This window comes from Bacillus rossius, chromosome 2, assembly GCF_032445375.1.
Source record: "Bacillus rossius redtenbacheri isolate Brsri chromosome 2, Brsri_v3, whole genome shotgun sequence".
NCBI classification, from domain to species: Eukaryota; Metazoa; Arthropoda; class Insecta; order Phasmatodea; family Bacillidae; genus Bacillus; species Bacillus rossius.
The window spans coordinates 133,139,251-133,153,092 of NC_086331.1; the positions used below are offsets into that span (position 1 = coordinate 133,139,251).

A 13,842-nucleotide genomic window follows, 5' to 3' on the forward strand; every position below is an offset into this window, starting at 1 on the left:
CTCAATTGACAATTAAGTAAGAAATATTTAATAAATACATGAAAATTAATGTAAGAGTCAAAAATAAAATAATAATTGACTGTGGGAAAAACATAATAAAGAAATTATATTTTTAAATGCATGTTATCTTATAAAATTTGGTATTATATACAAAATAACATCGTTAGTAGCAACACACGATAACTAGTTAAAAATAGTTTGTAACTTCAACACGCAATAACTATGAATAATAATAATATAATTGCGACATACGAAAAAAAAAATAATAAACACGCTTTTTCCCAATAGATGGGGTATATATATATGTATATATATATATATATATATATACATATATATATATACGTATATGTATGTATATACACAAATAAATTACGTAGATCCACCATCTTTCCAAGATTTCTGAGTCGTCCACCCAGACGCAGCACCGCGGTGTTTAACCATTTCCGTTCACCCACTTCCGTTTCACATTCACGAAAATACTTCCACCAAATGCCGTATACCGAGAGCTAGGATGTTTATAAATAAAAAAAACTCTTATACTACGTATACGCAGTGAATAGTTTGTCAGAAAGAACTGTACCATGTCAATTTTAGCAGTATATTATCAGTTTAAGCTTAGAGTGATAATCTTTATTTGCTGTTAGTTTGATTTTGTCCGAAAACCACAGATCTGTAAAGTTGCTCACAAAGTCGGTGCATCACTAACGTCCAAAACTAATGTTTAAAAAATATGGTTTCATTGTGATATAATAATTTAAATAATTTTTCAATCATTTTAATTAATTTTGTAAAATAAAACATTCTACATTGCAAAGTAGCAACAATGATATGTTTCTAAAAGAACTCACGTTTTTCTGTGTAGTTTGGCTAGTGTTATTCTATAGTATAAAAATAGTTTTAAATATTTTGGTGGAATTTGGTTACTTTCAAAATTATCAACTGTTTTCTTCGTTTCATGAAGGATGAAGATTCATCTCTGTCAGAGGCGCCCAGTGAGAGCCGGAATCCAGAGGTGTCGACAACCCAGGAACTCTCTCTACTCCGACATTCTTCTTTGGGATTCTCAGTCGAAGAGCCATCGAACCCAACACATCAGGGTAGCTCCAAGCACCCTGGCACATCAGCCGGGCACTCTGGGGCAACAGTTGGGAGCCCAGGAAACCCAACACATCAGGGTAGCTCCAAGCACCCTGGCACATCAGCCGGGCACTCTGGGGCAACAGTTGGGAGCCCAGGAAACCCAACACATCAGGGTAGCTCCAAGCACCCTGGCACATCAGCCGGGCACTCTGGGGCAACAGTTGGGAGCCCAGGAAACCCAACACATCAGGGTAGCTCCAAGCACCCTGGCATATCAGCCGGGCACTCTGGGGCAACAGTTGGGAGCCCAGGAAACCCAACACATCAGGGTAGCTCCAAGCACCCTGGCACATCAGCCGGGCACTCTGGGGCAACAGTTGGGAGCCCAGGAAACCCAACACATCAGGGTAGCTCCAAGCACCCTGGCACATCAGCCGGGCACTCTGGGGCAACAGGAAACCCCCAGCCTCATCCGACAGTGTCCCATGCACGCCGAAATCTCTCATAAAAATTCAAACAAGCTCATATCCCAAGAACAGCCAGGCTAGTGAGGCAGAGAAGCTAAAAAAGAAACAGCCAAGCCTAATTGAAAATGAGCATTTTGGTCAGTGGCTTAAACAAAATTAAAGATGGGCATTCATGCTTTTCTACAAATCACGAAATCACGACAGTGATAAAGGGAGCGTAAGTTAATGACTTCCACTTAACAAAATGGAAAAAAAACTAAATTAATATGCAGGTGAATTTCTTGGTTTTTAAAAATTGTGGGTTATGTATTTGTTAATCTTCAATTTTTTTAACGTGCTAAGTTTTGTCAATGATACGTATGCAATGTTCTAAAAATTTGAACAAATATTAAACACTATTAAAACTATTTTTTATTTATTTCATTGCAAAAGTTTACCTCTCTCTCTTATATATTTTTCATTAATACCTGGCATAAATTATGTTGACGAGAACTGGAAAATTTAGCAGCACTGGTTGCCCCTGAAAAGAAAGAACCACGTTCTGATATTCTGCTCTTCGTCAGTTAAAATTTTCTGCATTTTGAATTTTAAAATTATTTTTCCACCCTGTTATGTGTCTAACTTAATGCACAATCATGTACATAAATTATGCTTCAATAATTTAGATGAACTTGAAAGAGTTGGTGTGCTCTGGATAAAAATGTAACCGACTATTCATTCATTTTCCTGGAATGTTCCGGGTGTCCACGGAAACCGAAATCACTGTAGTCTAGTTGAGGATTAAAAACTTATATCTGTAAAATTTGAGCGCTGTGCCTTACCGATCCTTAACTTTGCTTCATTTCGTATATGTGTTTTATTATTTAGGTAGTTAGGTTATATTTAGCATGAGTTGGGTTTTCTTAGGTGCCGCCAGTTATTTTTCTTCTGTCAAATCCACACTAGTCAAAAGGTAACTCTACAGGATGAGCACAAATGATCAGTACACATTCAACAAATCATAAAAAATGAACTGCGTGGCAGATTTACCTGAAAATCTTTTCAGTCAATATGGAATCTCTGAAAGTTTCTTTTACAAGCAACAATTTTCCAATATGCACTCCTCGAGTTACGCATCAGACATCGAGGTGGTATTCAAACTCGTCTCACACTTTGTGCAATGTGTCGACGGCGATGAACTCAACTGTCACTGTGATTCGCTGTCTCAGATCCGGCAAAGATAGCAGCAGAGGTGGCATGAACACTGTCTTTGACACTACCTCAAAGAAAGAAATCACACGGGGTTAAGTCTGGTGATCTGCCCCATACCGCATCGTCGACACATGACCAAGCCATCTCCCAGGAAGATGTGTGTTCAGGTGTTTGTTTCCATCGCGCTGCTCAACAGTTACTGACTCCATTTTCGCCAACTGAAGAACGCACTAACACTTCTGCTGTGCAGTATGCGTAGAGACATGAAAAATTCACGGATTCATTTCGTGTTATGCTAAAATTCAAATAAATATTCCTTAGTGCTGCTTCTGCCATTGGTTCACTGTTGATCTGGAGGATTGAGGGCCAATTAGAGACCTTAGCCCATAGAAGTGTCGAATCACAGGCCACCCAGTCGAGACGACTCACAAGTCAGCATCCAGTGAACAGTTGGCATTTGCCCGAGTGTGTAGAGGATATTGGAGTCTATCCTGAAGGTCATGGAACCCGCGAATATTTCCGGTCTTTAAGTATGCGCCATTATAAGCACTAGCTGCTTATAGCGGAGACAACCGGCAACGAATGAATCCTAAACATTTAAAAAAAAAAACTAACTAAAATTCAGTCATGGGGACTGTCGACAGAAGTGAAAACTTAAAATTTAGGTTTTTAAATGTAGTGTAATATGAAATCATTTCTACGTCAAATGTACGCAAGAAAATGATTTTGGTATTATATCACTAGCATGTCGGTGACGCGAACCCATAAGTTTACCCTCTACCAATAATAACTTTTAAACTAGAAGAAATGAAGTTTTTTCATTGAAAGAATAAAAAAAATATTGACTTAAATCTGCAAATAATCAACATTATCTCTAATAAATAAATAACCTGACATTTGAAGAAATTCACATCGTAAATAAATAAACAAAAGAAAAAACATAACCTCAACTTAACTACCTACTAAAAAAATATCCAATACTCGCAATATGTACCACATAATAAATATCGTTAAAATTTCCTTGAAAAATAAACATAAAATTAAAAACTTGTATCTTTAAAAAAATAATAAATTAAGTTTTATCCTTGAAATATAAAAAAATAACACGTCACGTGACCATGTCGAAAACGACTTACATGAATTTACTCCCTGTCTAAACCTTCCTATAGAAATTTTCTCTTCAAAAATCATATTTTCTCTATTGACTGAAAGAATTTTCAGGTAAATCATCCACACGTTTAGTTTTATGATTTTTTGAGCTCATCCTGAATAATGGTGACATGATGTCTGTGATTGTTCGTATGTTCTTAGTCTATATATCTGTGTTGGACATGTGTAAAGCTTATTACAGTTTAAGTTTTTTAAGAGTTATATATTATATTTTTACATTTCATTTTTACTTATTAAACTGGATTATTGTTTGGAATATGAATATTATTGATTGAAATGTGAGGATAAGTGTTAGAAATAAGTGTATTGGTGTTTGAAATAATTAGTTTAAGGTTGGAAATATGAAGAGAAGTGTTTATATGAGTAGGTATTGGATTTTGAAATATGAGGATTAAAGTGCGAAGTATTTGGATGATTTTTTACAATTTGTGAATTATTTTCTTGCTTGCATAAGGGCTTTATCCTATCCAATCAAAGCTTGGAAGTGTTTATGCGTGTTATCAACACCTAATACATTAAAGTTTGGTACAGACATTCACTCTATTATGGAACCAAGTGACTATAATTTGTGGTAAGGAACAAATCAATCTTCTGGCTAAATTGTTTTTGAAATACCTGAAAAATTTTATACCTTTTAACGAAAATATTATTTAATGTTTAAATGTGAAATTACCTTCCGAAATGATAATACTTGAAATATTAATGAGGTTAATTTATATGTGTCGGATATTATGAGGAAGACTCTAAACCTATCAAGTACCCAAACAATTATTTTATTAATAGAACATGAAATACATCGGAAATATGATTCGTTTGTTTTTAAAGTGGCTAGGGTTTTGTAAATCTGAAAACAGTTGGATAAATACCAATATTGATGTATAAATTATTTTGTTGTGAGATGTGTTAGTTTTATGTTAATAAATGGGAAACTTGAAAATATTTTTATTCCCTGCGTTATATAATTGCTTAAAACTTTTCTCTGGTGTGGCGAGGCCGAAATGGTCGACGACGGAACTTACAGTGCTGTTGGGAGGCTGGGAACTCATTGTGCCGCTTCGAGGGAGGACTAAATCGCACAACTTTGGGGCTTCAAGAGCTGGGAGAGCGAGGTGGAGGCAGGTATGGCTATGTCAGAGGAGTGCGCGCTTGGGACACATCGCAGAGTGTTGGGTGGGCGGCAGGAGGACTGTGTCTGATAATCACAGCAGATGGCTGGAGCGAGCTTCAGTTTGATGATTAAAACACGTAGCCTATATTACCCGGGGAAAAAATTTCATCCGCACTTGGACGAGTGTAGAGAGTTGTGGGACCTCTACACCCAGACCTACAATCCATGTCGCGAGCGATGAGGAGGGTGATACAAGTGAAGACTCGTACCTGCAGAACTGGACGGACATGGAGCGGCGAAGAAGTCACTGCCGTCGCGCGGCGCGAGAACGTTCCAACTTGAAAGGGACCGCCATTCTGCTCCATGAGAGGATGACCTCCACACACCGCTTGCCGAGTCGTGGACTAGCGAGCAGGTCACCAAGACTGCAGCGGCCACTGGCAACACCGCTGGAGTTACTGCTTTCCGAGACCGCTGACACCACCAGTGGGTCTCGTGAGCTGTCGCCTGCCTCCATCGCCATCATCACTTCCGGGGAGGTCAGCACCATCGCCACCGGAAATGCCATAGCCTAAGATGGCCGCCGAAAATCACGGACTCCTAGTTCACTACCCCTATCCCCTGAGTCAACACATACCAAGCAAACCTACTCAAAAGCATATTTTGAAATTAATTACATACATGCATAGCATAGTTATAAACGTTTTCTGCATATGCAAATTTTTGTAACAGAGATACGGGCTACATGCATTGCATGACTTGAACAATCGGAGTGTGTATAAAATTGAAAATATATATATTTAATTTTTAATTTAAAATGTTTTTATTTCTTCCAACCCTTACCTCTAGCTTAAGGCTGTAAAAAAAACTACTGCCCTCAATAACTTACAAAATGGAGAGTAATAAAAAAGCCATTTGAGGCATTGAAATCAGTAGAAAATAACTGCGATTGGAATCAGTAGGATCAATTGGAGCCAATTGGAGCCAAATGCAGTTGGAACAATTGGAGCGATTGACGCTAGTTTGAGAAAAATGCGATTTTAGCCACTGGAGCCATTGAAGCTATTTGGAGCAAAATGTAATTAGAGAAATTTGAACTATTGTAGCGAGTTGATGGAATTATAGCTTTTGTAACCAGTTGGGGTTATTACAGCCAGTTGGAACAATTGGAGCGATTAGAGCCAATAAAGAGAGTTAGAGAAATTGCAGAGATTTCAGCCATTCTAGTTAGTTAGAGCTTTTGGAGCTAGTTTTTGCAGTTGCAGAAACTGGAGCAGTTGGAGTAATTGGAGTAGTTGGAGTATTCGAGCAGTTGGAGCCATTGTAATAATTTGGAGCGATTGAGCATTTGAAGCTAAATAGATCAGTTGGAGAAAAATTCAATTCGAGCCATTTATGCAATTGTAGACAGAAATGAATCAATTAGAATAATTGGAGCCATTTAATCTTGTTGAAGCAACTAGAGTATTTTGAGCTTAAAAAAGCTGCTGAAGAAAATGAAAGAGGTCGGAGCATTTTGAACCATTGGAGCAGTTGGATCAATATTAGAAAATTATTTGTGAATATTTATAATTTTGTTTTTAGTTCGGTCCCTGCCATTTGTAGATTTTTACGTGTTTGTACTTGTAATACAGCTTATAGTACTCGTTAAGCACATCAGGTTATGATAGCACTGTTGGCCTCACAGTTCGAAGCTTCTTGTACAATATGCTTGACATTGGACATTGGCTAAAATGTCTCCTGGTTCGGAGACGCTTGGCCAATATGCCTAAAACTGGTTTTTACTTGAGCGTATTGCAGGCATAGTGTTGTAAAAGAATGCCTCGTGTTTCGGAGATGCTTATCCTTTATGCTTGTGTTTGTAAGACCAGTAGACATATAGTGCACCGAACATGGCCTTTATAGAAGTCGTAATTATATTAAGTAAAATCTTTTTTCGTCTAACCAGTTGTATTTGTATAAAGTCGTGGTTCATGGCGATAATGATAGTAAACTCGTTGAAAGGTAATGGAAAAAAATAATTTTAAATAATTATTTATCCACTTTAGTTATTTTAGCATTCAATGGATGGATTAAATTGATCCGTAAGGAGCTCAAGATGCTCTTTGAAGGTCGTGTCATTGTACATTAGACTTCAAATGCCAATTTTTGTATTCCTGTGATACTATCGACGATTCGTTTTATGCAAAAGAACGGAAAATGAACCACTGAAGTGAAGTCATATAATATAAAGTATGAGCCATGGAAATGAAAGGCCTCATTATTGAAACAGGGGAACGTAGGGCTGAACAGAGGGTGGCAGAAGTCAATTTCCATAAAAACTTCTTCTTCACCACATTTCGTCCAGGGTTTCCTGTTTTCTTTGTATTTTCTATGATTATATTTTTTTAGGACAAGTGTCGTTGCTAATTTGCGCAGTGTGTCATAGAGAAAACCCGAAGAAAGAACAAAGAGGATACACAAAAATACAGAAACAAGCATAAATCAGCCGGTGTCAAATGTCAAATGTAAATACAGCACAGACAATTCCGTGGAAGAAATTAGTCAAAACAATATCACAACACAGAAAATCACATTCGGCTTATAATGACGAGACAGTTGCAAAAAATAGTAAATACAAACAACAACTTTGAATAACACAGCGACAGACAGAGGAACCAAACGATATTACTAAACATATAATCTGCACTAAACCCCAAAAATACAGCAACACATATGTAACCCAAAGATGAAATAAAACAGGTATTCTAACACAACGACGACAGCACAGACGAAAACTATGCTTCCCAATACAAAACAGTTACGGCGTTTTGGGAACTGAGATCTGTTACCGTCATGAGACACAAACAGGGTTTTTTCCCTATGATATACAGTGGCAACTAGCAATGTCGTATGTCCATAATAGTGATTTGAATCTATCTTTCCCAGTTGCAAGAATCATTCGGTGAATGTATTGTGTGTTTCCAATTTATTTAAGAAGTTTATATACGTCCTTTAAGTAAATGTTTTACTTAAAAGTAAAGTGGATTTTCTTGTAGGTATATAATTAAGGAAACATCATATACAAAATATTAAAAAGTAACAAAATTGCCAAGAAAATACCATAAAATATGATCTTATTTGTGTACGGCCTTATAATGTAAAATTTTACATTGCTACAAAATATGTTGCCATAGTTATATTTGGTATGAATAAAAATCCTAATGTTTGTAACTGATCTTAATAAAGTTAATGTACTATTCAAATATTATTTTAAAATAAATAAATGGTATCACACCTTTTACTGTGGTAATTATTTGGTTTTAATTGTAAATATAATTTAAGATTGTATTTAAAAATATTTATATCATAAAAAGGAAAAACATATTACTAAGCACCGATTTCTTATTGAATGAACTAAATTTTGTGTTTAACAAGGCTACCTCTAATTGATTGAAACTTTTTTGATAGTTGCGATAGGTATTTAAATACGGAAGGTATTTCTTATCTTAATATTAGCTTCGTGACGTCACTTTGACCTTACTTGTGTCACCATCAAGGATAAGGTTATTTTTCTCAGACCCATAAGCACTTTTATTTTTACTCTTATGATACTGAAACGAGAAAAAAAACTGGATATTTAAATGTGACAATCTGTAGATGATTCGCTTTACCAAATAATGAAATATAAAATAACACTCTTGCAACAAAACATGGAAAGTTAATTAATGCTGGATAACTCATCGACACAAACTGCATTTAAATTATAACTCATAAAGAAGATAAGTTATGGGGCATCCTGAAACAGCTTATATATCTGGCAATTTTATGAGCCTGTAAGAAATATTACAAAATTTCTTAGAGATCCTGGGTAACAAAACGTAACCTCTCATATATTTTATAAAATATTTTCAAGTCATCCTACTCTTTAAATTCAGTATTTCGTTGACAACCCCTGATGCCTACTCTTATCTAAGTTTGGCGGTGGTTATCACTTCTACTATGATTGGGCTTGAGCCCGAGAAAATTCCTTTCAAAGCAGTTCTTACAGTGGTGGCAAGTGCTAGGAAATTTCTTCTTAATACAATGACCTGTGATCTTAAATAAAAATATAGACCCAATATAATCAATTATATTTTCTTGGAAATTATTTTACCCTCGTCAAAAAATTAGCTGAAGTGATATTACAGTGTAGAGCATGTGTACCAATACTACAATCACCTATTCACACTGTTAAACTAATCAATCTGCTTAGGTTCAAAAAATTTTACCATTAATTTATTAGCTTGAATAAGCAAGTCAGTTAAATGCCGTTCCCATTAAAATAATGTTATTAATATTGTATATCAATATTATCGATTATGTCAGAAATAACCGGGGAAATTTTCTTAAATCAATAATATTTTGCAAATGTTTATTTACATGTACGATATTAATGCCAATACGTATAAGTGGAAAGCTTAAATTATAATTTTCTCCCTGAAAATAAGACGGCATGTGTTGAATAATAAGTTTATATAATTTTTTTAGCCATCATGAAAATAGAACCCTTGCAATAACCCCCCTCTCAAACCCCCCCCCTCCCCCCCCCCCCCGCCAAGCCTTTTTATTCCTTTACAAAACCTCGGCCAACAAGCAAGCATCACTTAAATTAGAAATTCAATCGTAGTTATACATTTTTATAAAAAAAATATTATAAGATACAGTATTAAAGACAAACACCCATATTATTGTTGGAAAAGACGATAATTTCTTTTTCTTATGCCCTGGATTTGAATCCCATTTTAAACTTTGAAGTGAGAAGTCATATATGTATATATTTTTTTTTTATTTAATTAAGACTGTAAGCTACCTCCGGAATACCATTGTAGCCTCTCGTGTTAAACACTCGAGGGGAACAAGGAGTAGGAATGGAACAGAGTGCGGCGAAGTGTCATCTAATAGTATTACCACTCTATGGTAACAACACTTTTATTATCACTTATACATTAAATTAATCATTACAACTTCATTAGTGACAAAAATGTAAACAGTTGATATATGCGGCGTGGCTCTGATGCAAAAGTCTGCGAACAGAAACGTTTAGGAATTATTGAACGTGAGACACTTGAATGCAGCTTAACAAATTCACTTCACAATTGCCCGTGCTCTCATACTTGGCACCGCGCTTGGCGCTGGGTACACCGTCAAAACAAAAGCTAAGTTACAAGCAATTAACGTACATAAATTTCCAGAATGCAAATCAAAGTATATAACAAGACCCCTCGACTTATTGAATATTATGCGACACACATCTGTCAATGCGCAAGTTAGCAAACATCACCATAATCATTAATATCATTTAACTAACATGCTATTTATACACAACATGACTAATACAAAAAGGACCAATATACATGTTTTCATGAGGGTACGCAGACCTCTAATTATTACTATAACTAGTCTTCAACTTCGATTACTCTTGTCGACACGTATTTCTGCGGGCAAGTTCTTATTCGTCGATGCAGGGGTTACCATTGACTATCTCCCCAAACTATCGTAGCGGGAGAAATGCTCGTCGGTGTGGGGACTGGCGTTATTCTTCACGTGTCGCTCCCGGGATTCGCACCTAAGTGTTGTGTGTCCAGTCAGGTGTAAAGTCTTTCATCGGGACTCACAAGCTCACACCGGCGTCTCCAAGCCTTGCCTCCGTCACCACTGCCCCTCTTCTCACTCTAAGTTTTCTACCCACTCGGTCTATAAGTGTCTAGGACGAAACAGTACTTTACCAAGTCGTAGCTTCTTCCGACGGGCAGCGTGACGGCAGACCGGCGAGACGTGTTGACAGTGTAGCTTTCTTCGGCTGGAAAGGCCAGCAGGGCCTCCGGCTGGTGTCGCTGGTGGTCGCGACGAATCTCCTCCCTCAACGCAAAATGGGACCCCTTTTATACTCTGTGAACTGCTAGTATCGAACACGGCAGATTGTTCTCGGTCGGGGAAACCGGAACAGGCGCCTGCGGCGATGTCCGGATGGCAGCCCGCCAAAACGAGCTTCCCCGAGGACTCCCGAGCGGCTCCGAACGTCATGCGCGCAGCGCGCGAATACTTGGCTTGTGCTGGATGCATCGGCGCGCGGTTAGGCGCCGCGCGACACATCTTGATGTGCGTATGCGGAGCACACGCAACACCATCTCAACACAAAAGCTGGGGCATTAGTAAAACTAATAATAATGTAAATAGTGTGTACCACCGACCAGTGTAGTGAAGGCTTAAAGCATTTAAGACAATATGGAAATTTAAAAAATAGGATTCTGACAAACATTATTTAAACAAAAGGCAGAAATGAACATTCACACTTGTTGATATTAAAAAACTTATAGGAAAAGGATGACATCAAAAACTTGCCTATCGAAAATAAGGTCATTAAAATGCTCACCTAGTGAAAAAGAAACTTTTTCTGCAAATAATATTCTGAATATAATAATAGAAACCATTAGAAATAGGCAACAATCTTATAGGTTCAAGTTCTCGGAGAGTATTATAACTGATTCTCTGGTGGACTTTTCCGCAGTACAGTTAGCTGCATTGAGGTTGGGTATAGATAGAGACACCGACTGTGTGCGAGGAAACACAGAAGGGCGGCGTGACCGGAACTCTAAGGGCGCGACTTGTCCACAGAAGACAGGCGCTGTTGGCGGCGCAGCGACACCAGGACGAGCAGAGACTGGTGGAGCACCACGGCAAGTCCGGCGGCGGCAGTCAGCACCGGGCCGAGCCCGACGATGACAAGCTGCTCGACGTGGTGGGCACCTCGGACAGCCCGCTGCACCCCAACAACCTGACGGCGCACCACCTGGCGGCGCACCACCACCCTCACACGGGTGCGTATGTCCGAAACCCGGACTGTCCCTCCACGCCTTCCTGCAACACCACACGTTCCCTGAGAACCATCTTGGCGCCACCCTCACACGGGTGCGTATGTCCGACTCCCGGACTGTCCCTCCACACCTTCCTGCACAACCACACGTTCCCTGAGAACCATCTTGGCGCCACCCTCACACGGGTGCGTATGTCCGACTCCCGGACTGTCCCTCCACGCCTACCTGCACAACCACACGCTCCCTGAGAACCATCTTGGCGCCACCCTCACACGGGTGCGTATGTCCGACTCCCGGACTGTCGCTCCACGCCTTCCTGCACAACCACGCCCTCCCTGACAACCATATTGGCGCCACCCTCACACGGGTGTGAATGTCCGATTCCCGGACTGTCCCTCCACGCCTTCCTGCACAACCACGCACTCCCTGACAACCATCTTGGCGCCACCCTTACACGGGTGCGTATGTCCGACTCCCGGACTGTCGCTCCACGCCTTCCTGCACAACCACGCCCTCCCTGACAACCATATTGGCGCCACCCTCACACGGGTGTGAATGACCGACTCCCGGACTGTCCCTCCACGCCTTCCTGCACAACCACGCACTCCCTGACAACCATCTTGGCGCCACCCTCACACGGGTGCGTATGTCCGACTCCCGGACTGTCGCTCCACGCATTCCTGCACAACCACGCCCTCCCTGACAACCATATTGGCGCCACCCTCACACAGGTGTGAATGTCCGACTCCCGGACTGTCCCTCCACGCCTTCCTGCACAACCACGCACTCCCTGACAACCATCTTGGCGCCACCCTCACACGGGTGCGTATGTCCGACTCCCGGACTGTCGCTCCACGCCTTCCTGCACAACCACGCCCTCCCTGACAACCATATTGGCGCCACCCTCACACGGGTGTGAATGTCCGACTCCCGGACTGTCGCTCCACGCCTTCCTGCACAACCACACGCTCCCTGAGAACCATCTTAGCAAGCACCAACACCCTCACACGGGTGCGTATGTCCGACTCCCGGACTGTCCCTCCACGCCTTCCTGCAGAACCACACGCTCCCTGAGAACCATCTTAGCAAGCACCACCACCCTCACACGGGTGCGTATGTCCGACTCCCGGACTGTCGCTCCACGCCTTCCTGCACAACCACGCACTCCCTGACAACCATCTTGGCGCCACCCTCACACGGGTGTGAATTTCCGACTACCGGACTGTCCCTCCACGCCTTCCTGCACAACCACACGCTCCCTGAGAACCATATTAGCAAGCACCACCACCCTCACACGGGTGCGTATATCCGACTCCCGGACTGTCGCTCCACGCCTTCCTGCACAACCACGCGCTCCCTGACAACCATCTTGGCGCCACCCTCACACGGGTGCGTATGTCCGACTCCCGGACTGTCCTCCATGCCTTCCTGCACAACCACACGCTCCCTGAGAACCATCTTAGCAAGCACCACCACCCTCACACGGGTGCGTATGACCGACTCCCGGACTGTCCCTCCACGCCTTCCTGCACAACCACACGCTCCCTAAGAACCATCTTAGCAAGCACCACTACCCTCACACGGGTGCGTATGTCCGACTCCCGGACTGTCACTCCACGCCTTCCTGCACAACCACGCGCTCCCTGACAACCATCTTGGCGCCACCCTTACACGGATGCGTATGTCCGGCTCCCAGACTGTCCCTCCACGCCTTCCTGCACAACCACGTGCTCCCTGACAACCATCTTGGCGCCACCCTCACACGGGTGCGTATGTCCGACTCCCGGACTGTCCCTCCACGCCTTCCTGCACAACCACAAGCTCCCTGAGAACCATCTTGGCGCCACCCTCACACGGGTGCGTATGTCCAACTCCCTTCTGTCCCTCCACGCCTTCCTGCACAACCACACGCTCCCTGAGAACCATCTTAGCAAGCACCACCACCCTCACACAGGTGCGTATGTCCGACTCCCGGACTGATCCTCCA

At 41.1% G+C, this 13,842-nt stretch overlaps 1 protein-coding gene across 1 annotated transcript in view; it reads left to right on the forward strand.

The window, feature by feature from the left end:
* LOC134529001 (optomotor-blind protein-like) overlaps positions 1–13,842 on the forward strand; it is a 385,878-nt gene that overhangs the window by 356,199 nt on the left and 15,837 nt on the right. The window contains exon 6 of the mRNA XM_063362669.1: positions 11,656–11,858. Within this exon, the coding sequence (XP_063218739.1) occupies positions 11,656–11,858 (203 nt within the window). The remainder of the gene's footprint in view (positions 1–11,655; positions 11,859–13,842) is intronic.